The sequence below is a fragment of the Hippocampus zosterae genome, chromosome 13, assembly GCF_025434085.1.
Source record: "Hippocampus zosterae strain Florida chromosome 13, ASM2543408v3, whole genome shotgun sequence".
Taxonomy (NCBI): Eukaryota; Metazoa; Chordata; class Actinopteri; order Syngnathiformes; family Syngnathidae; genus Hippocampus; species Hippocampus zosterae.
In genome coordinates this window covers 2,763,761-2,788,196 of record NC_067463.1, presented here as the reverse complement: position 1 = coordinate 2,788,196, position 24,436 = coordinate 2,763,761, and the positions used below count along the sequence as shown (strand labels likewise).

At 44.9% G+C, this 24,436-nt stretch overlaps 1 protein-coding gene across 3 annotated transcripts; it reads left to right on the top strand.

Moving 5' to 3' along the window:
* Positions 1-671: 671 nt before the first annotated feature.
* Positions 672-24,387, top strand: krt222 (keratin 222). Of its 3 annotated transcripts, none has more exons than XM_052083875.1 (10): positions 672-1,103; positions 1,186-1,413; positions 3,966-4,048; positions 4,721-4,874; positions 12,398-12,694; positions 13,481-13,606; positions 14,241-14,461; positions 17,959-18,182; positions 19,341-19,443; positions 20,684-21,280. In XM_052083875.1, the coding sequence occupies exons 2-10, from the start codon at positions 1,216-1,218 to the stop codon at positions 20,766-20,768; spliced, it is 1,491 nt and encodes a 496-aa protein (XP_051939835.1). In that variant the 5' UTR covers positions 672-1,103; positions 1,186-1,215; the 3' UTR covers positions 20,769-21,280. The 3 variants fall into 3 exon arrangements, with proteins under 3 accessions (XP_051939835.1, XP_051939836.1, XP_051939834.1); XM_052083874.1 differs by lacking the exon at positions 20,684-21,280 and adding an exon at positions 22,711-24,387 and having other exon boundaries at positions 675-1,103; XM_052083876.1 differs by lacking the exons at positions 19,341-19,443; positions 20,684-21,280 and adding an exon at positions 22,711-24,387 and having other exon boundaries at positions 673-1,103.
* Positions 24,388-24,436: the final 49 nt, after the last annotated feature.

Below are 24,436 nucleotides of genomic sequence, written 5' to 3'. Positions count from 1 at the left end.
TTGGCTGCTTTTGTCAATCCAGTTTAGCTTTGTATTCTTGAGATGATAACATGCATTTTCTTTGTTGTCAGAAGATGAGGGGCACAGCTCAGTGGTAGAGTGGTGGCCTCCCAACCCCGAGGTTGTGGATTTGATCGCTGGCACTTGTGACCACGTTGAAGTGTCCTTGAGGAAGATACCGAACCCCCAGTTGCTCCTGATGTCATGTCATCAACAAGCAAACGAGGAGTCAGTGTGAATCGCTTTGAGGGTCTTGTCGGTGGAAAAGCGCTACAAAAGAGAAAGACCACTAACCATTTTACTGGATGAATCTGAAGAGCATTTGCAGTACCAAACAGAGATTTTAATCTTGCCCAGACAGTCAGAACTAAATTTGGCTCTAAAAATCGACTACTCAATCTTTACTGATGTTTTAGCAGTGTATGTGAGCGTAAAGAATTTAATTTAAACGAAAACAACACAAAAATACGCAATTCGGTGTCTGATGCACGACATGTTATTAGGGCTCCCTGAACATTGTGTTTCAGTGTGTTTGAAAGCAGCTAAGTAATCCTGGATCAGAGTGGACAAAGGGCCCCGGAGTGCTGCTCGTGTTGTAAGCACGAGTTGTGGGGGAAGCGCGCTACCTAGCTAACTAGGTTTCAATTGTGTGCAGTGCTCGTGTTGTGTGCCCCACTCACCTAATTTCTATGTGTTTGTAACAGTAGAGGGTTGCAACTGTAGTTTGACCATCAAGACTATACAGCCACACATTTTCTCAGAGTAGTTTGATCGCAGTTCATTGGGTCCATCTCAGGGACCACCTGATGATGACCTCACACACAGTGGGAAGAAGAAAGTATTGACCGGTCCTCTCGAGAGGAATGTGCTAAGCCGTGCACAGAGGAGAGGTTCTTTGGATTCTTGTGACCAACTAAAACAGACTGGGAGATTTTTTTTTACTGCAATTATTGTCTTATATGCTTGGGAGGTCACGTTACCTCGCGTGAGTATCACTCGGTAAACATTTACTTAGTTAACGCCTCTGACTGCGTGCCCGAGAACAAGTGTGACTGTTAGCTGTACCTACGGGTGTAGAAATTATCACATCTGCTAGGAACGAAGTAAGTACGTGTGCTGTGTTTCTTTTAAAATGACAAATAATAGCCTGACCAATAATGTCTGTCCTCTGACCGAAATTATCAGTGTCTCCTAGTGTACAAAAGTGAATTTAGCATGGACTCGGTGCAGAACTCCCGTCAGATCATGTGGGCAATGAACACTCGTTTGAAGGGCTTCCTGGAACAGATGAACTGGCTGCAGGAGACCAACCAACAATTGGAAGTTCAGATAGCTGTCAAGGGCATGAGAAACACATTGTGCACTCAGGACTGGTCCAAGCAGGAAGAAGCCGTGAAAGAACTCCGTGCTCAGGTAAGACGAATTAATAATTCATCAAGAGTGTATGATTTTATAGGATCCACCTGATGCTTTGTTTCTGAGCTAAAAATTAACAACGTAATGACATATTTTCTACCAAAAAAGACCAATGCAAGACTATTATGACTAATACCGAGGCCGTGTGACGTAAAATTCACTGCTGTCACACAGGGACTCGCTATATGTAGAGTTAATGATCATGACATGACAGTGGAACATAGCCATTTAGAAACACCATGCAAATAACATCTCTTCTCTAGCCATAAAGGTGTTGAAAGGCTCATGTTATAGAGCGTTTTTGAGTGCTAGCCAGTCGCTAACCACTGAACACTGAAATATGTCACAATATTTCATCTACAAGTAAACATGAAGTTTCTAGTTTGTAGCAAGTGCATTTTACGAGTGTGTGAACTGCAATGTATACATTTTGAATCCAGAATAAGGAATTAAAACTTTGATATGCAATTACGAGACTCATTATTACATATTCTTGGACCTGAACGAGAGAGGTACACATTTTATTTATTTATTTATTTATTTATTTATTTATTTATTTATTTATTTATTCATTCATTCATTCATTAGGACAGCGTACATGAATCAACACAAGAATAAACAGTGTAAATGCGCCCCGACTTAGCATAAAGGCTCATTTTCAGCCATAGTCCCAAGGCAGGATTCTAAAATAGCACAGTGAGACACATAAAACTTTAGATAGGGAAGACATAATGAAAGAAACGGTACTAAAAGTTGCAGGACTCAATTACAAGACCAAAACCAGGACAGACAAATCACTTAGATCTACAAATTGGTTAGCCAGAAGCCCACTGGAGCAGGCTGGAGTCTGGAAAAGGTGTTTCGTGGGTGCATGTCCGATGTATGTTTAGCCAATGTTTTTTTTTCTTTTTTGAAAAGTGGAAAGAAATGACACTCTCTATTGTGCATTGGCACTTTATTCCAGAATTGCGTTCCTTTTACGGAAGTTTGACCAAATTTTGTTCTATATCTTGTTATATTGCAATCACTTCTCATCAAGGCCAAAGTTCTCAGACCTTCACTGTTTCTCCTCTGAATGAATTTATCCAAAAGTGGAGGTGCAAGTGGATTTAAAACTTTGTAAATGAGACAGGCATCCACAAAAATCTGATCGCTATCCAGGTTGAGAATGTGAAGGTTTCTTTTTTTAGAATGATACAATTGTGCAAGTGCATTGGTTTCCTATCTAGGATTCTAACTGCCTTTTTGAATAGAGACTTGATGGGTTTTAGTACAGTTTCTGTTGTGTGTGTCCCATTTGTGAAGCAATAAATTATATGTGAGAATATCATTGAAAACATGAAAACAATTAGGAATTGTGGCATCATTAAGTTTATGGGATTAACTTTATTATGGCATTACATGTCTGTTGATTTTCTTTCATAGCACTCTGCACAAAAAAAAAGGTTGTTGTTACATTTTTCTGTTCGCAACGCCAAGATTGTGTCATGTCTTTGTAAGCACATCAAATTTGACTGCTTTCTCCTCTTTTGTGCCTTTCATATCAAAGCATAAGATTAGATTTTCTTATTTGGAGCACATTCATGTATTCTAATAATCTGCTAAAATGTTAAGTAGTTTTTGATCCACTGATCTCACAGGGGCTTACGAAGGCTCAGGAGTATCGAGTGTAGTGAAATCCACACATATTGAGCGCAACAAACTCTAAATCCAATAAATGGTTTGCACATTCCTTGTTGTTCTATATTTGGCTCTCCTTAAGCAAGGTTGTGTCATGTCCCGGAGATGTTTTACAGTCATGCTAAAACAAATGTGGAAGCGTTTATTTTTTTTAATGAGGTTGAAAACATTGTCTGTTATTTCCGATTTTCTTTTCTTTGATTTGCTTTTCTTCTTTTTAAACACTTAACAAAAAAGGAATATGAATTCTACTTACAGCTACTAAATTCAAGGGCACCAGTACGCTGTACTTCATGTTTTCATTCAATCCAATAAGATCTTACACACACTTTATTCACAAAAAAATGGATTGACACAGATAAATGGAATGACACAAAGAAGACTGGCCAATTAACCATGTGCATTTGACTCATTATCAAAAATAGAATACATTTTGGTGTGTGTGACAAAATTATTCCACTCCAGAACTCATGGCAGCACAGTGAGCAACAAAGTGAGTGCCAACTGCTGCACGGTGCAATCTTTTTGTGGCAGTCGTTTGTTGGACCTGATATGCCCCAATGCAAGTTAAATGTCACAGCAAAAAAAGTAAAAAAAAAAAAGACAAATATTTCCATGTATCTGAAATTTTTTCGGGTCATGCATCTTGTCAAGTGTACACAACCAAAATAAGAAAAAATTATAAAAACATCAAATTTACAGCGACGCCTGTGACCCCAAGTTTATAGAAAAAGGTTTGACTGACTTGACTACACTTGTTTTGTGTGTAAACATTTTCAGAGCCCAGTAGAAAAGAAGCAAGCTGGGAGCTTGAGATGGATGGACGGAACACTGCATCGGGGTTGTTATTGCATTTGTTTTTTTGTTAGGTTGGCAAATTACTGATGGAGAATGCCCAGTTGGCACTGCAGTCTGAAAGCATGAAGTCCAGAGCTGCTGCCATCCAGGCCAGGTCAGCTCTATCTGTCTGTAACTTTCCTGAAAGTTCTAAGCTATCTTTTAGCCTTTTCACTATCACATGCACGGGCATTTTTTATGAAAGCAGGTGTCACTAATGTACCCACACGAGGCCAGATTGCGAATGTACACCATAATGTACAAATATCTTTACTGTCTGCAGTATTTTATACATATATAAATAATTCAAAAGTACATGATATCATTTTCAATCATAAGTATATCATGCTTCTATTAATTATTTGCTTCAATGAATAGATACAAATTTCGACATGAATGAGTCCTAATAACAGTAGGTGTAATTTGTTAGTAAGTGACATTGGTAGTGTAAAGCATGTACAAAAAAAACAAAAACAAGGTGTGTACTGTGAGTACTAGTTGGTTGATTTGACGCTAGCAAAAAGTATCCATTCTGGTTGAGATAGTAAATATTTGTTTTCATACTTCTTTTTTATTTCAATAAACTAGAGCTATGGAAAAGGAGTATAGAGCCATTCTGAATATCTCCCATGGCGTGTGTCAGAAAGCATTATGGTCTTAATATCTCCAATATTACAACATACAGTGTATAAATAAATAAATAAACAAATAAAACGATATGCACCATTCTCCAAATGTTTGTACAGCGGTACCTTGTGATTAATAGTGTTCTCCATTCATGTTACAGGTGTGACACGGAAGAGCGTAACACCCTGGATCTGGAGCAACAGGTGGCTGTGCTGAGGGAGTCAAAGAAGAAGACTGATGAGAGCAACATGATTCTGCAGGCCGACATTGATCACTCCATGACAGAGCTCCAGGATATACACCAAGAGTATCAGGTCATTAGATTTCTGTACATTTGTAATATAACATAATCCATCCATTATCCAAACTACCTACCCTCACAAGGGTAGGCAGATTATATCCATTGTCTTCAGGCAGGGGTTGTGGGGTGCACCCTGAACTGGTCTGATCGCCAGACAATCGTCAATGTCTATCCATCCATTTTCTGAACCGCTTTATCCTCGCAAGGGTGCTGAAGCGCATCCCAGCATTCTTCGGGCAGTTGGCGGGATACACCCTAAACTGGTTGCCTCCCATCACAGGGCCACAATTGTCAATATTTTTTTTCTGTCTTAATGAAATGCTTTATGTACCTCGTTGAAGCCTGATAATTTCATCGACAGATGAGGAGTATTAGGAATAAGGACAAAAAATCAGAAGAGTACTTTCAGTATATTTTCAAATACAGTCAAACCTCGGTTTTCGTCCATAATCAGTTCCAGAAGGCTGTTCGAAAACTGAATTGTTCGAAAATCGAAACCACGCTCTTTAAAAAAAAATAAAAATGGATTGAACACATCCGCTGACAATGGAAAGCGACACGAGGAAGCGTCACTTAGCGAGTGATCTGAGGCATAAAAAACTCGAAATTTTTGGTTAAAAACCAATTTGGTCGAGGACAGAGACGTTCGAAAACCGAGGTTTGGCTGTAATTTGAATTCAATAAACGCTAAACTACGGCAAATCAAAAAGCATGGTACAAGCAGTATTATTCAACAAATAACATCCAGGCAGTGGCAGAAGGAAGGATAATGTGTCAGATGTTGCCCAGTCGGCATCCATTGCAGCTTGGTCATCCTGGAAGGAGGATTCTCCCATCTGCGGCCCCTTCTCAAGGTTTCTCATTTTCCCCCAGATGGTTTTTTTTTTAAAGTTTTCCTTTCCCTCCTGGGGGTTAAGATTGGGGGATGTCATTAATATTTGTCAACTGTGGGCATGCGAAGCTCTTTGAGACTGTGATTCAGGGCTATATAAATAAATGCAACTTGACATAAATTTTGGTTTTGGTATGGTTTTGCCTATGTACACCACAACAATGCATATGAACGGACACAGTCATGACGTGCTTAATACAGTCAAACCTCGGTTTTCGTCCATACTCCGTTCCAGAAGGCTGTTCGAAAACCGAAATTGTTCGAAAACCGAAACCACGATTTTAAAATAAAAATGTTTACTGAACACGTCTGCTCACAATGGAATGCAACACAAGGAAGCGTCACTTCCTCATCTACCCAAGGAAGTGTCACTTCCTCGTGTAAGGAAGGCGAGAGGAGTCAAATGGTGCATTCAAGTGCGCTCAGTTTGTTCGAGAACCGAAATTTGTTTGTCATCACAGGCATAAAAAAAAAAAAAATCTAAAATTTTGGTCGAAAATCGAGACGTTCGAAAACCAGGTTTGACTGTACGTTCAGTTTTAATAGTTTCACTGAAGTATGGCATTCAATAATTTGGAATGGGTGGCCCCTCCGTGAGTCGTCACCTTACCGTGGTGGAGGGGTTTGTGTGTCCCAATGATCCTAGGAGCTAAGTTGTCTAGGGCTTTATCCCCCTAGCAGGGTCACCCATGGCAAACAGGTTCTAGGTGAGGGGCCAGACAAAGCACGGCTCAAACCCGCCTTATGATGAGTAAAATATATGGACCAAGGTTTCCCTTGCCCGGCCGCGGGTCACCGGGGCCAGCCTCTGGAGCCAGGCCAGGAGGTGGGGCTCGTTGGCAAGCGCCTGGTGGCCGGGCCTACACCCATGGGGCCCGGCCGGGCACAGCCCGAAGAGGCAACGTGGGTCCCCCTTCCCATGGGCTCACCACCCATGAGAGGGGCCAAAGGTGTTGGTTGCAATGTGAACTGGGCGGCAGCCAAAGGCGGGGACCCTGGCGGTCCGATCCTCGGCTGCAGAAGCTAGCTCTTGGGACATGGAATGTCACCTCTCTGGCAGGGAAGGAGCCCGAGCTGGTGTGTGAGGCAGAGAATTTCTGACTGGATATAGTCGGACTTGCGTCCACACACAGCCTGGGTTCTGGTACCAGTTCTCTCGAGAGGGGTTGGACTCTCTTCCACTCTGGAGTTGCTCACGGTGAGAGGCGCAGAGCAGGTGTGGGCATACTCAATACACAGGCTCAGTGCCTGTACATTGGGGTTCACACCGGTAGACAAGAGGGTTGCCTCCCTCCGCCTTCGGGTGGGTGGACGGGTCCTGTCTGTTGTTTGTGCATATGCACCAAACAGCAGTTCAGCATACCCACCCTTTTTGGAGTCCTTGGAGGGTGTGCTGGAGAGTACTCCTGCTGGGGACTCCCTTGTTCTGCTGGAGGACTTCAATGCTCACGTGAGCAATGACAGTGAGACCTGGAAGGGCGTGATTGGGAGGAACACCCCCCCCCGATCAGAACTCGAGTGGTGTTTTGTTATTGGACTTCTGTGCTCACCACGGATTGTCCATAACGAACACCTTGTTCAAGCATAAGGGTGTCCATGTGTGCACTTGGCACCAGGACACCCTAGGCCGCAGTTCGATGATCGACTTTGTAGTTATATCATCAGCTTTGCGGCCGCATGTTCTGGACACTCGGGTGAAGAGAGGGGCGGAGCTGTCAACTGATCACCACCTGGTGGTGAGTAGGCTCCGATGGTGGGGGAAGATGCCGGTCTGTCCTGGCAGACCCAAACGTATTGTGAGGGTTTGTTGGGAGCGTCTGGCGGAATCCCCTGTCAGAAGGAGTTTCAACTCCCACCTCCGACAGAGCTTTTCCCATGTTCCGGGGGAGGCGGGGGACATTGAGCCCGAGTGGACCATGTTCCGTGCCTCTATTGTTGAGGCGGCCAATCTGAGTTTTGTCCGTAAGGTGGTTGGTGCCTGTCGTGGCTGCAACCCCCGTACTCGCTGGTGGACACCAGCAGTAAGGGATGCCGTCAAGCTGAAGAAGGAGTCCTATCGAGCCTTTATGCCCTGTAGGACCCCAGAGGCAGCTGACGGGTATCGACTGGCCAAGCGGAACGTAGCTTTGGTGGTCGCCGAGGCAAAAACCCGAGCGTGGGAAGAGTTTGGTGAGACCATGGAAGCCGACTTTCGGACGGCTTCGAGAAAATTCTGGTCCACCATCCGATGTCTCAGGAGGGGGAAGCAGTGCACCACTAACACGGTGTACAGTGGGGATGGGGCGCTGCTGACTTCGACTCGGGACGTTGTGAACCGGTGGGCAGAGTACTTCGAAGACCTCCTCCACCAACACGTCTTCCTTGGAGGAAGCAGGGACTGGGGACTCTGAGGTGGGCTCTCCTATCACTGTGGCTGAAGTCACCGATGTGGTTAAAAAGCTCCTCGGTGGCAAGGCCCCAGGGGTGGATGAGCGCCGCCCGGAGTTCCTCAAGGCTCTGGATGTTGTGGGGCTGTCCTGGTTGACACGCCTCTGCAACATCGCGTGGTCAACAGGGAGAGTGCCTCTGGATTGGCAGACCGGGGTGGTAGTCCCTCTTTTTATAGAGGGGGACCGGAGGGTGTGTTCCAACTACAGAGGGATGACACTCCTCAGCCTCCCTGGTAAGGTCTATTCAGGGGTGCTGGAGAGGAGGGTCCGTCAGGAAGTCGAGCCTCAGACTGAGGAGGAGCAATGTGGTTTCCGTCCCGGCCGTGGAACAGTGGACCAGCTCTACACCCTTAGCAGGGTCCTCGAGGGTATGTGGGAATTCGCCCAACCAGTCTACATGTATTTTGTGGACTTGGAGAAGGCGTTTGACCCTGTCCCTCGGGGAGTTCTGTGGGGGGGAGTGCTTCGAGGGTATGGTATAGGGCAGTGGTCACCAACATGGTGCCCGCGGGCACCAGGTAGCCCGTGAAGACCACTTGAGTAGCCCGCCAGTGCCTGGACATTGTGATTTGCTAGTAGAAATTATGATTTAAAAATGCAAACATTGGCAGTACTGTGAGACATTTCGAAACACGATCAAAGTCTGACAATTTAAATCATCAAGTATTAAAAATAACCCATCCTCATATTATTGAAGGTATTTTGGACAAATATGTTATTTCAGACGTGTATCAATTTGGTAGCCCTTCACACAATCGGTACAGATGAAGTTGCTCTCACCCTCAAAAATGTTGGTGACACCTGGTATAGGGGATACCGAACCCCCTGATACGGGCTGTTCGGTCACTATACCACCGATGTCAGAGTTTGGTTTGCATTGCCGGCAGTAAGACGGAATCGTTTCCAGTGGGGGTAGGACTCCGCCAAGGCTGCCCTTTGTCGCCGATTCTGTTCATAACCTTTATGGACAGAATTTCTAGGCGCAGCCGAAGCGTTGAGGGGGTTCGTTTTGGGGGCCTCAGTATTGCATCCCTGCTTTTTGCAGATGATGTGGTGCTGTTGGCTCCTTCAAACAGGGCTCTCCAACTCTCACTGGAGCGTTTCGCAGCCGAGTGTGAAGCGGTTGGGATGAAGATCAGCACCTCCAAATCTGAAACCATGGTCCTCAGTCGGAAAAGGGTAGAGTGCCCCCTCCGGGTTGGGGGGGAGATCTTGCCCCAAGTGGAGGAGTTCAAGTATCTTGGGGTCTTGTGTGAGTGGGGGCAGGAGGGAAGCGGGAGATCGACAGGCGGATCGGTGCGGCGTCTGCTGTGATGCAGACATTGTATCGGTCTGTCGTGGTGAAGAAGGAGCTGAGCCAAAGGGCGAAGCTCTCAATTTACTGGCCGATCTACGTTCCAACCCTCATCTATGGTCACGAGCTATGGGTTGCGACCGAAAGAACGAGATCCCGGTTACAAGCGGCCGAAATGAGTTTTCTCCGCAGGGTGTCCGGGCTCTCCCTTAGAGATAGGGTGAGAAGCTCGGACATCCGGGAGGGGCTCAGAGTCGAGCCACTTCTACTCCACATCGAGAGGAGCCAGATGAGGTGGCTTGGGCATCTGATTCGGATGCCTCCTGAACGCCTCCCCGGTGAGGTGTTCCGGTCATGTCCCACCGGGAGGAGACCCCGAGGAAGACCCAGGACACGCTGGAGAGACTATGTCACCCAGCTGGCCTGGGAACGACTCGGGATCCCCCGGGGAGAACTGGAAGAAGTAGCTAGGGAGAGGGAAGTCTGGGCTTCCCTGCTAAAGCTGTTGCCCCTGCGACCCGGCCCCGGATAAGCGGTAGATGATGGATGGATGGATGGAATGGGTGGCCCGGTGGTCCAGTGGTTAGCATGTCGACCTCACAGTGCGGAGGTTGTGGGTACAATCCGGCCTCGCTTTGTGGAGTTTGCATGTTCTCCCCGCCCTGCGTGGGTTTTCTCCGGGTACTCCGGTATCCTCCCACATTCCCAAAACATGCATGGCAGGTTGATTGAACATTCTTGAGTGTGGATGGTTGTTCGATGGTTGCCCTGCGATTGGTTGGCAACCGGTTCAGGGTGTCCTCTGCCTACTGCCCGAAGACGGCTGGGATAGGCTCCAGCACCCCCCGCGCCCCTTGTGAGTATAAAGCGGATCGGAAAATGGATGGATTGATGGATAATTTGGAATGGCGGCTCTGTCATCAAGTAGTTTGCGCAATGGCCTCATAGTGCAGAAGAACAGGGTTCGATTCTGGCTGCGGCCTTCCTGTGTGGAGTTCGCATGTTCTCGCCGTGTCTGCATGGGTTTCCTCCGAGTACTTTGATTTCCTCCTACATTCCAAAAAGATGTGCGGCAGGTTGATGGAACACTCTAAGTTGTGTGAGGGTGTCAACGTGGATAGTTGTTTGCCTATGTGCGCCCTGCAATTGGCTGGCAACCGGTTCAGGGTGTCCCCCACCTACTGCCCGAAGACAGCAGGGATAGTCTCCAACAACCCCCCCCCCACCACCACCGACCCATGTGAGGATTAATGGATCAGAAAATGGATGGATGGATGAATATTTTGGAATTACACAAGGTATTTGGACAACATTAAATATATAGCATTATACTTCATACTTTTCGCACTTTGACTTGAGGTAATTTAATGAATTCTTTAATGACTCCAATTATCACATAGAAAAGTAGGAAGCGCAGATCTGGAAAGATTGTTTGCTTCTTTCTCTTACACAGGGATCATTAATAACTATCGTTAGGAAGATCACATTGATTTTACAATGGTTCCATTTAAGGCACTCATGCATTCATTCATTCATTCATCGCTTGATCCTCACTAGGGTCGCGGGGGGTGCTCCACACATGCAAGTTACATGAAATTGTTTTTTGCGAGTGACTCATTTGTTCCCTGCAGACAATTACTCAGGAATGTGCCAACAATGGGGCAGGGCCAATTTGTTCTCTGAAGTGCCAAAAATCCTTGCATGCTGATCTTCATTCATCACCAAAAGTTTAAAGAATTTATTTTTCCATGTGACAAGCAACTCCACAAATTTACATTGTTTGTTGGTTGCATGTGTACGAAGACATCCTATGTGTATTCTTGGGTAGGGGGATAAACTGTTCCATTGAAACAAAATGGAGACATAATTGTGGAGCTGTTTGTCGCATGGAAGAAAATATAATTAAATACATTTTTTGTTGATGTATAAAGTTGAGACCACATTCATTTTTGGGATCATCTGCCTCAATGTTGGTGCTGTCCTGCGGGATTGCCTGCAGTGAGATAATGAATTGCTCACAGAGGATTTTCTCATACAAGAGCATGGAACCATTGTATAATTGATATGATCACCCACAAAGTTTAACAGAAATACCTGGTGTGATTTTGTGTAATCCTTCTAACTAACATGCTAAGAAACTTAAACTAAGACACAAAAAGGGTAGAAAACAATTCCCCTCTTTGATTTCACTTTTGGCTGAGGTAATGAACACCATGCGGTCCATGTCTTGTTTATTATTTTACTTTATGTTAACTGTTTTTTTATTGAGCGCTTTGTTACAGCTGTAGCTGTTGTGAAAGCGCTATATAAATCAGGATGTATTGTATTCTATTCTATTCTATTATCAGGCATACCTGCCTATTCCATATGCCTATGATGTGGAATGCATTGGATCATTAATGTTCACTTTCCATCATCTCCCTCTTTAGAAGGCTGTGATTCAGTTGTCCAAATATTCTTTTGAAACCCTCAAAATGAAGACAGTCTGGATAAAATATGTGTTATTCTTACATGGTACATGCCATTTTGTGTGTGTATTTATGGTTTTAACTTTTTACATCACCGTGATTGATCAAAATATAATCGCACCATTTTGATCTCCCGCATGCAGAATTCCAAATGCAGATGCTTTTTGAATATGAATCTCATCTTACACGCACACACACACGCACGCACGCACACACACACACACACGCACGCACGCACGCACACGCACATGCACACGCACACACACACACACACACACACACACACACACACACACACACACACACACACACTCCTCTTTCTCCCTGTCGTGTTGACAGTATGCATTGTACTGTCATTTCATTTTTCACTAACAGTCTTTCTGTTCCTCCATCTCTTCTGCTGCATCCCACTCCTTCTCTCATGCCCCTACCCCTTTGGTTGCCTGCTTGCAGGCAGCCAGAGCTCTGCAGTTGCAGCGATCCCCCTCATGTGATGCTTCGTTAGCAGCCACTACGGAAGCAGGTAAACAGGAAGAGGATGGTACAGGGATGGAGCTCAGCAAACTCCTCGACCAAATCAGAGCTCAGTGCAACCTGAACAGACCTCCTAACCAGAATGAGAGGCATCTTAGTCCGTGTACAAGCTCATATTGGCTTCACAGCTATCGTGGGGCGAGCCAGTCTGAAGCTGAAGCTGCAGCTGCATCAACAACAACAACAACCCTAACACATTTTGGCGCTTACAACGAGGTACACATCTCTTCCTGCATCTTCGCTCATCATTTTTTTTTCCTGCAGTGTTGTTCTGGCCCATAGCCAACAGACTCAAAGCTGGCCCGTAGGAGATGAATGCTCAGTCAAAGTTTGAGTTCTAGGGCTTGCTCTGTCTTCGTCTGCTTGGATAGAAAATGTCTTTGTGCAAATGTTCATCTATGTATGATTACTTCAGGGTCACTTAAGATAAGATGCATAGTTTCCCATGAGTACTTGGCTGTAAATTACGATTGCTCAGCAGAACTTTGAATGTAAATTACCCCATCATACTATATGGGGTTTCGCTTTGATCTGTGGTACATGATTTTGCTTTTCTATTACAGTAAATATTCATATTACTTAAATAAAACACAAGATTGAAACAGAGTCACACTCAAGATGTATTCTAGTTTTGTTTTGTTTTGTTTTTTTTACTCCCAATGTATCAACATTGTTATAGCAGATACCCAGCATGAATGCTTCACTGCATCTTGGTGGGTGTGGATGTGTTTGAAATGCCCATCAGCTGTGCAGTGTGTCAACACAGCTGGCACAACTGTGTGTGAATACAAACTCAAAGGTCGGCACTGCTGGTTGTTCATATAACATACAAGCCACACAGCCTATCACTTCTTTTTTTTTTTTTTGACTCTGTGACAGTTGTAATTGTGCAGGATATTTGGAATTAGTTCCCATTGTGCCTTTTTTGTTTTTCAAAGAATCTCCGCCAGACACTCCATTAACACATACTTTATGTACCTTCTTTACTTTCATCTCACCCAGCTGGAAGCAGCATGGACACAGGTTAGCCTCGGCAGCAATGCGCTGAGGGATGCTTTGGCAGATTTAGCTGAGGCCCGGAAGCAGTGGCACTCCCTTCAGGTGGAGATTGAGACCCTGCATGCATTGGTAAGAAAGCGCAAACATCCAAGCCACCAGTATTCATATGGTACAACAACTTTGCAGATGTGATCACATATGAAAGTAAGAACAAGAAATACTCATCATCACACGCAATTCATACGGTCACATCATTAGCTCTGTAGGCGAGTATTATTCCATTGAGCTGTGACTCATTTCTTTTGACAACACACCTGCACATGCATTCCCCGGGGGGATTACTCTAAAAACCAGCCTACCTGTTCGTATTAGCACATAGCACTTTTTTTTCCCCAACACCAAACATTGAAGACACATGCATTCACAAAATATTCCATTTAAGCTCAGTGAGGACCAAAGTGTTGAGCACTCAACTATGCCCATAGTTTTTCAACAATGTGACATGGTTGAGCAAACCAGTAAACCAGACTTCAAAACAGCAAAAGACAATGAGCACTCTTATTCGGAGGCAGCTAACCAAATGTTCTACTGTGCAGCTGTGAAGGCCCACATTCACATTTATTGTATTTCTTAGACTACAAGGGTTTGGTCGACTCATTGCTTCTTCAGTGTCAAACAAGTGTGGACAACCCCCCCGCCCCCCCGCCCAAAGAAAGCAAGTTTTCAAAAATACCAGTGGCTTTGCTTCTCGTTGATTCTCCAGGAGAAAGGCCTTGAGAACTCCCTACACAACACCCAGCAGCTGTATTCCAGCCAGCTGCAAGAACTTTCCCAGGTGATCACTGGACTGGAGGGTGAGCTGGAGCAAGTGAGGAATGGACTGGCCACACAGCGTCAGCGACACAGCCAGATGCTCAACACAAAGCTACGACTGGAGCGAGAAATCTCCACTTACAGACGACTGCTGGAACAGGAGGAGGGCAGGTCAGGGATGAGAGGCCTCCCTGTGTGGAGTTTGCATATTCTCCCCGGGCCTGCGTGGGTTTTTGCCGGGTGCTCCGGTTTCCTCCCACATTGCAAAAACATGCGTGGCAGGCTGATTGAACACTCTAAATTGTCCCTCGGTGTGAGTGTGATTGCGAATGGTTGTTTGTTTCGGTGTGCCCTGCGATTGGCTGGCAACCGATTCAGGGTGTCCCCCGCCTACTGCCCGAAGACAGCTGGGATAGGCTCCAGCACCCCCCGCGACCCTAGTGAGGATCATGGCGGCTCGGAAGATGAATGAATGAATGAATGTAGGAAACAGGGAAGAGGAACATTTTTCAGCAATCAAGCACAGTCACGACTCACGCACTGTAAAAGCAATGTTTTTCATTGGATTCAGACAGGCAACACATCCTGTCTGATAACATAAAATGACGGAATAATACAACACAATTCACTGCCTCCAATTACCTGTTTCATTGAGGGACTTTTTTTCCCATCTTGGAAACAATAGGTTTTACTGTGTGGCAAACAAAAAAACTTGTCCTGAGACTCAGACTCAGGAGAAAGCTTGTCTTATCTTAAAAGGTGTTTTCAGATGTCGTAATGTTACTGACATGCCATAGCAAGCATAGTTCATAGAGAACACTAATTATCACAGCATTTGTTCTCGCGGCTTTTAAATACAACGTGCATGATGGCGTTAGAGACATACGGTGTGTAGTAAGTGCCTCGATGGAGGAGAAGTGGGTGGTCTGGGATTCACAGCTTTGGTAGACTACATACATAGAGCATTGAGTTGATTTGTGAAAGGTGACGTCATACAAGACCACGGTCCTTTGTTGCCTGACTCTTTACATCGGCCTGTTGGGACTTGCTTTTATCATTGCAGTAATCTTTGGGAAATGATTTCTGCATGAAGTTCCTTTGTTAATGTCTCAGGTAAAAATGAGACCGCTTGCGGACCGACTGATCACAGTGACATTTTGCGGTGAGCAAGCTGGGACAGGTGTGTCACTCATTTTCACTATCGGGCCACATCGTAGTAATTGTTTCCCTACGATTCTCAATTCAACTCAACTTTATTTAAAGAGCACATTAAAAACCACCGCAGGCTGCATTCTTTGAAAGGTTTTTAACGTGCTCTTTAAATAAAGTTAAATAAAGTTGAGTTGAATTGACTATATATATATATATATATATATATAAAAAATAAAAAAATCCTCAACTCACCCCTCGGGTGGTGTCCGTCCCTCATTCATCTCCGGTCCTCTACCAGAGGCCAGGAAGCTTGAGGGTTCTGCGCAGTATCCTTGCTGTTCCCAGCACTGCACATTTCTGGACTGAGATGTCCGATGTTGTTCCCGGGATCTGTTGCAACCACTCATCTAGTTTGGGGGTCACTGCCCCGAGTGCTCCGACCACCACAGGCACGACTGTCACCTTTACCTTCCAGGCTCTCTCCAGCTCCTCTCTGAGCCCTTGGTATTTCTCGAGTTTCTCATGTTCCTTCTTCCTGATGTTTCCATCACTTGGGACCGCTACATCCACGACAACGGCTTTCCTCTGCCCTTTATCTATGATCACGATATCTGGTTGGTTCGCCATTACCATCTTGTCAGTCTGGATCTGGAAGTCCCACAGGATCTTCGCTCTGTCATTCTCCACCGCCTTCGGAGGTGTTTCCCATTTTGACCTTGGGGTTTCCAGTCCATACTCCACACAGATGTTCCGGTAGACTATGCTAGCCACCTGGTTATGGCGTTCCATGTAGGCTTTCCCTGCCAGCATCTTACACCCTGCAGTTATGTGTTGGATCGTCTCAGGTGCCTCTTTGCACAGCCTACACCTTGGGTCTTGTCTGGTGTGGTATATCTGGGCCTCGATGGCTCTGGTGCTCAAGGCCTGCTCCTGAGCAGCCAGGATGAGTGCCTCTGTGCTGTCCTTCAGGCCAGCCCTCTCTAGCCACTGATAGGACTTCTTGAGATCAGCCACTTCAGTTATGGTCCGGTGGTACATCCCATGTAGGGCCTTGTCCTCCCATGATGGTCCCTCTTCCAGCGCCTCATCTTCTGTTCCCCATTGTCTGAGACATTCTCTGAGTCATCCGTTGGAGCATTCTCCTTGATGTATTCATGGAGCTTGGATGTTTCATCCTGGACAGTGGCTCTCACACTTACTAGTCCCCGGCCTCCTTCATTTCGGCTTGCGTACAGTCTCAGGGTGCTGGATTTGGGATGGAACCCTCCATGCATGGTTAGGAGCTTTCAGGTCTTAATGTCCGTGGTCTATATATATATATATATATATATATATATATATATATATATATATATATATATATATATATTTTTTTTTTTTTTTAATCTATGTACTGTATACAATACAATACAAACAATATATGCTGATTTATATAGCGCTTTCACAACAGCGCTTAACAAAACAGTTAACACAGTACACACATTTTATTTGCTTTAGTTTACCCCCCAAAATTATGTGTCTTGTTGGAACTTGACACCTGTGAGTTAAGCGAAGAAGTTAATTGGAGTTGTAGTTCACCACTGAGCTGAAGATCAAAGTTTCAATGCCAGACTTGTCCTTCATAAGAGTCTGTTGCAATATTAGTTGTAATATTAAATATAAATATTAAATCAAATTCATTGGTCAAGTGAGGGTTTTCTCCGGGTACTCCGGTTTTCTCCGACATTCCAAAAAAAACATGCATGGCACGCTGATTGATCACTCTAAATTGTCCCTAGGTGTGAGTGAGGGTTGTTCATCTCTGTGTGCCCTGCAATTGGCTGGATACCAATTTGTGGTGTCCCCGCCTACTGCCCGATGACAGCTGGAATAGGCTCCAGCACCCCCGCTACCCTAGTGAGGATGAATCGTTTCGGAAGATGAATGAATAAATGAATGAATGGCCAAGTACAAGTAATGACCGGGGAAGATGGAAGAGGGGAGAGGGGGAATGCAATGCAACCAGTCTGACTAGCAGCTCAGACCGTTGGAGCGCTCTGTCAGTCAAGTTGCGTCACGAGGGCGGAGCGAATAGGAATCCAACAAAGGCGGTAACATCCAAGCAGGTGTGCAGCACGTTGTTGTCATGGGTGTGTATGCGTGTCAAGTATCCACAACTGCATCGCCAAGCTTATTGTTTCCGTGGAGACATCCTCGGCATATCAGTCTCATGCAGGGGTAAGGGGCTATGGGATCGCTAGCGTCAGAGCATATTTTTCATCCAGGGGAAAATCCAAATAACGGTGGCTTTGTGAGTAGGCCGTCAACAATTTCAGTCAGCCTTCAATGTCTTTTAGCTTGTGACCCTCAATGGCATCGATTACATGAATCCTTGATCAATTTTTCAAGGCCGGATGCCAACTACTCCTTGAAAGTGTCCCATGCCCAAAACCTTTGATATGAGTATGAGTTACAATGCACACATGCATTTTTCACATTACCCCCACCCTCCTCGATGTGTTGCTCTATTCCTGCAGATACATGGCCCACAGTGATCAGCAGATGCCTCTGCAGCTCTGGAGATCGTTTTTGCTGGAACCCAATGAAAAAGGTTTGGAGAATGGCTTCAGCGACCACACCATCACTCCCGATGAACCAAAATCAGAGCCTCTACCTACAACATCTTCACGACTACAAATGGTCAATAAGATGATGGAAAGCTCCGGACTCCATCGGGGACAAAGTCTTGCGATACTCACAGGTAACACATACACACACACACACACACACACACACACACACACACACACACACCATACCTGTCAACTTGTACGTTTTCCCCGTATTTTATAATTTTTTTTATCATTTCAAATCATGTACAGTATATTACAACTTTTATACGGGAAAAAAAGAGCTTGGGTGTCATCCTCGACAACTCACTATCTTTCCACTCCCACATCAATAACATTACCTGGTCCGCATATTTCCACCTCCGTAACATCAACCGTCTCCATCCCTCTCTCACCCCTCACACTACTGCTATCCTTGTTCACAGCCTCGTCACCTCCCGCATCGACTACTGCAGTTCACTTCTTTTCGCCGTCCATCTCAAATGTCTCCATAAACTTCATCTTGTCCAGAATTCAGCAGCCCGGATCATTTCAAAATACTTCTTTACACATTCAAAGCCATCCATAACCTTGCCCCTCGTATCTATCAGATCTTCTTCAGATCTCTATTCCTTCTCGCTCACTCAGGTCTTCATCCTCCCTCCACCTCTCTATACCCTCTGCCCGTCTCAGCACAATGGGGTGTAGAGCCTTCAGCCGCTCTACCCCCAAACTCTGGAACTCACTTCCACCCAATATTCGTAACGTTAATTCTCTTCCCACATTCAAAACCCAGCTCAAAACCCACCTATTTAGACTGGCTTATTCCGCTTAAATTTATTTCGTTTTATAATTTTATCTGTGGTTTTATTGTTTGCTCTTGCCTGTAAAGTGTCCTTGAGTGTTGTGAAAGGCGCTTACAAATAAAATCCTTTATTTGTCCCGCGATGGGGAAATTATTATTATTATTTTTTTAAAATTGTGAACCGATCTCACAAAGACCTTTTTCGCTCAAATCCAGATCGTCTCACCTGCTAGTAGCCAACGACAATGCCGTCGTCGATCGCGACTATTGTCACGGCAAACCAGCAATTAAAGTAATCCTCAATCGTAGGTATGCGTATGGTAGGATTGATAAAGCATGATGTGCGCATGCGCGGTCCGCTGTTGTACGTTTTTTTTGTTGCTTTGTAAGGGGAATCATAATAATTTATAAGGGAGCTATTAGCCGAGGTTGACAGGTATGACACACACACACACACAAAATGATCACTTCCGAAACCCGATTCATCATTCAAGTCTTCTTGCAGAACCAGAGCAAGATAAACATTTACCAATTTCCACTGTGAAGACCCAGGAGATTCTTCAGGGTAGCGTAGTGCAGGAGAGTGCAGAGGGCCATGGCACTGTTGAGTAAGTACGCGTGTAAAATTATTTTTCTACTATGTCATACAGACATCAGGTTCCACTGAAGGCTCTTTGTCATAACAACAGATAGTGTTTTTAAATTCAAAAATGAGTTTTCTGATTTCCCCACAAACTGATGTCAACACTTCAAAATTGCAAACTGTCAAGAATCAGTATTCACTGCGATTTTATGAAGTCAAATGCCTACAAAGCAATAATCACCAACGTCCTCCCCACCCCGTTTTATACACCCTGAACAATTTGTGAAGCGTATAAACATCTACTGCTTTAGATTCCCATGGTTTATTCATCTTCAAGCTGCTTGGGAACTGTTCCACCCTTTAATGACTTTTGTTTGATGTTGAAAGTCCCGTCTGGCATGATATCTTCAAGGTGTGACACCTGTTGTTGTCAGACCAGACGTGAGTGGAAAGTGGAATTATTATTATTATTATTTTTTTTGTAAATGCCTAAGGCGTCAGTTGCCACATACACACTTGTGTGCACTAACTCACAGGATCTCCCACATGTACTTGTCTTGACACCTCAAAATGTTTAAGTTTCTAAACACCGGCTTAAACACTGCTTTGCTTGACTGAGATGTCTTTTTGAGACATGTAATGGGCTTCAGTATGTTTCAGTAATGCAAATCATTTTGGAAGATTTGTATGAGTATAAACCGTCTCTTTCAAAGCCAAACCAACATACGAACAGCAACTAAAGAAAATCATGAAACAATACTTCTTATAACAAAAATGCTGATAAAATGAATGATTGTTTCTTAATTCATTTAGTCGAGTAATGATTACGAAGGTGGCCCAAGGTGGTTAGTACGTCGACCTCACAGTGCAGGGTAGCAGGGTTCGATCCTGACTCCGGCCTTTCTGTGTGGAATTTGCATGTTCTTATCGTGCCTGTGTGGATTTTCTCCAGGTACTCCAGTTTCCTCCCACATTCCCAAAACATGCGTGGCAGGTAAATAGAACACTCTAAAATTGTCCCAAGGTGTGAGTGTGGGCATGGATTATTGTTCTACTCTATGTGCCCAGCGATTGGCTGCCAACCAGTTTAGTCTGTCCCCTGCCTACTGCCCGAAGAGAGCTGGGATAGGCTCCAGCACCCCCCTGACCCTTGTGACCGTTTGCTGTATTTACTGCCTCATTCATGCAGTTAGACCTTAAATGGATGGATAAATTCCATCTATCCATCCATTTCCTCCCACTTATTCTGACATCCCTCTACCCAGACACTTCTTCCAGGATCCCAAGGCGTTCTCAGGCCACCCGGGTGACATAGTCTCTCCAGCATGTCCTGGGTCAACAATAGAGTAACAGAATGTGGTCCACTCTGACTCAATGTCCCCCACCTCCCCTGGGACGCGGGAAAAGCTCTGCCAGAGGTGGGAGATTCTTCCAGACACTCCCAACAAACCCTCACAAGAAACTTGGGTCTGCAAGGTCGGACCGGCATCTTCCCCCACCATCGGAGCCAACTCACCACCAAGTAGTGATAGGTTGATATCTCAGCCCCTCTATTCAACCGAGTGTCCAAAACATGCGACCACAAATACGATGATGCAACCACAAAGTCAATCATCGAACTGCAGCCAGGGGTGTCCTGCTGCCAAGTGCACATATGGACAACTTTATGTTTAAACAAGATGTTTGTTATGGACAATCCATGATGAGCACAGAATCCAATAACAAAAAAACCCCTCTAGTTCTGATCGCGGGGGGTGTTCCTCCCAATCACGCCCTTCCAGGTCTCACTGTCATTGCTCACGTGAGCATTGAAGTCCTCCAGCAGAACAAGGGAGTCCCCAGCAGGAGTACCTGTACTCTCCAGCACACCCTCCAAGGACACCAAAGAGGGTGATCTGCTGTTGGGTGCATAGGCACAAACAACAGTCAGGACCCATTCCCCCACCCAAAGGCGGAGGGAGGCTTCCCTCTCGTCCACCGGTATGAACCCCAATGTACAGGCACTGAGCCAGGGGGCAATGAGTATGCCCACACATGCACTGCGACTCTCACCATGGGCAACTCCAGAGTGGAAGGGAGTCCAACCCTTCTCGAGAGAACTGGTTCCAGAGCCCAGGCTCTTTGTGGAGTCAAATCCGACTAAGTCAATGAGCCCAAGGGAAGGGTGGCCCACGTTGCTTTTTGGGACTCAGACCGGCCGGGCCCCATGGGTGTTGGCCCGGCCACCAGGCACTCGCCAGTGAGCCCCACCTCCAGGCCTGGCTCCAGGGGGGGCTCCATTGCCCCCGGTCCAGGCAAGGGAAAACGCTGTTCAATCTTTTCGTTCATCATCAGAGTCGCTGTCCAAATTGAACCATCCATAATATTCATTCATTCATTCATTCATTCATCTTCCGAGCCGCTTGATCCTCACTAGGGTCGCGGGGGGTGCTGGAGCCTATCCCAGCTGTCTTCGGGCAGTAGGCGGGGGACACCCTGAATCGGTTGCCAGCCAATCGCAGGGCACACAGAAACGAACAACCATTCGCACCCACACTCACACCTAGGGACAATTTAGAGTGTTCAATCAGCCTGACACGCATGTTTTTGGAATGTGGGAGGAAACCGGAGCACCCGGAGAAAACCCACGCAGGCCCGGGGAGAACATGCAAACTCCACACAGGGAGGCCGGAGCTGGAATCGAACCCGGTACCTCTGCACTGTGAAGCCGACGTGCTAACCACTGGACTACCGGGCCGACCACATCCATAATAGTTTCCACCAAATTTTAAATTGAATAGTGTTTCCTGCCTCTACACGAATAGATGCTTAATCTATTTACATATATTTTTAATCCTATCTACCGTAAAAAAAAAAATACATAAAGAAAAATGTAAACACCTGTTTTAGTCGACGTGCCAAAGCAATTCGAGTGCCGCAAGCAAGAAAATGATAGCTTTAGCGCCATCTTGTGGTAATGTTGGGTTGGATTGGATTGGATAAATTTCCCCATTGTGGGACAAATAAAGGATATCTTTATCTTTTTTATCTTTATAAACTTTATTGTCAAATGTATCGTACGTGTAACATACAGCACAGATGAAATTTCTTCCCTCTCAACATAAAACAAGATGATCCGCTGCGGGTGTCCGTGCCGCTATCAAAAGAAAAGTTAACAAAAAAATGACTAACTAATACAAAACAACATAATGTGTGTGTGTGAGTGTGTGTGTGTGTGTGTGTGTGTGTGCGCGCGCGCGCGTGTCTGTGTGTCTCTCTCTCTCTCTCTCTCTCTATCTCTCTCTCTCTCCAGGACTGAAAAGATTGACAAGGTCATTAAGCAGTGGGAGAGCTCGTTCTTCAAGGGCAATCCAAAACTGCGTAAGAAGTATGTGTCCTTGCGCTTCGACCTACACATGGCTGCAGCAGACGAAGGCTGTGCCCAGACCAGACAAGACAGTCTCGCGGATGTCGAGGTGCGGCTCATCATGAAAAGATCTCGCAGTAGCGCAACTATCACTCCATAAATTGTGGCTTCAGACATGAGTGAATTTTGGAGTTCCTACCTGACATTGGTATATCTACAGTATGCATATTGATTTAACACTAAAGTTGGTGGAACACTATTTTGGATGATAAAATTCACTGGCACAGGAAATGATGGTTACATGTCTTTGCACCTGGGCTTTTTTGGGGGGGAGTGGGGGGGCAATCCATCGAAAACTGAAATTAATTCGCTAATAATTTCACTGTAAAACAATAAATTAAAATAGGTGCTGACAAAATTAACTCAATTAACAAACCTGATATGACCAAATAAAAAGTCACATATTCTTTATGATGACGCAAAAATTAACCTAACAAAAAAAACACCCACACACACAGAAGACCTCTCTGCCTTGTCTTCTATTTTTTTGTATGTGTGAAATTGATGTAATTGAAGAAGAAGAAGAAAACCTTTATTAGTCTCACAATGGAGAAATTCCAGATTCACAGCAGCAAAGTTATGAAAGGAAGAAGTAGAACAACAAAAAAATAGGAGCTGCTGGAAAGGCAGCCACTCTCGCGGCGCCATTTTGAAGTCAAAATAATAAAAATAACAACACAACACATAGGACAGAGACAGTCGTGCAATCTTCACCACTTTTCTGCATACACTTTGTTGTCTGAAGCAGTAATAGATGAAAGAGGAGAGGATCAAAGTGTCCTTTCTCCAGTGGATCAGAGACGTCATGCTGAAAATGTGCACACGTCTGCTACAAGCTAAGTTTTGAAAGCAAACACAAAGCTGTTTTTAAGTGCTCATTTTAATTTGTTTCATTTGTTCATTACACCACTGACATTCTCTGATGGAGAGATCGTGTTAAAAACCTGCCGATTTCAACTGGCAGTCAACTCCTTTCATGAACTTTCGATATTGTGGTAATTTTAGTCAAGGGGAACTCATGATATTGTGTCATTTCTTGTCATTGTGCCCCTGACACACATCTAAACCAAATTTAAATACTCATTGTTGGGCTATTGCTCCGACTCAAAGCATAAAGTCGGACACTTCCTCACGCCCCAGGGAGTTGAGTCGTGGTCCGTGCTCAGTACCCCTTTTAACCAGACGGTAGCAGCATTTGTACATAGTTAACGATGTGTAGTGCCACAACACAATACCGTAGGTACTGGATAATGATATATTTTGCCCAACTGTGGAAATTCAGCATATGCTTACACCTTTTAATGCAATGATTCGTATTCACTTATATACTATACTTATATTTACTTTGTATTACCATGCGGTCACATGTAAATGCTTTACCGCCTCAGGGCCACTACGCATTTCAGTTTCGATAAATTCATTTTCCTGTTTCAAGCATTTAAATTTGTTGTTGATGCCGTTCTGCTTGACTATACTTTGCCTTAAGATGCACTACTTCTGTACCTTACACATATTTTGTTTTCGAATTCCAAATAAACAAATATGCTGATGTTGAACCACAAAGTGCTTCGCTTCAGTATTTTTACCGTGACTTACCCTGACAATGATACAT

Coding starts and splice junctions, on each gene's coding strand:
- krt222 (XM_052083874.1), top strand. CDS start 1,216: ATGGACTCGGTGCAGAACTCCCGTCAGATCATGTGGGCAATGAACACT. Junction 1,414..3,965: donor TGAAAGAACTCCGTGCTCAG/GTAAGACGAATT, acceptor TTTTTTTGTTAG/GTTGGCAAATTACTGATGGA. Junction 13,607..14,240: donor TTGAGACCCTGCATGCATTG/GTAAGAAAGCGC, acceptor TTGATTCTCCAG/GAGAAAGGCCTTGAGAACTC.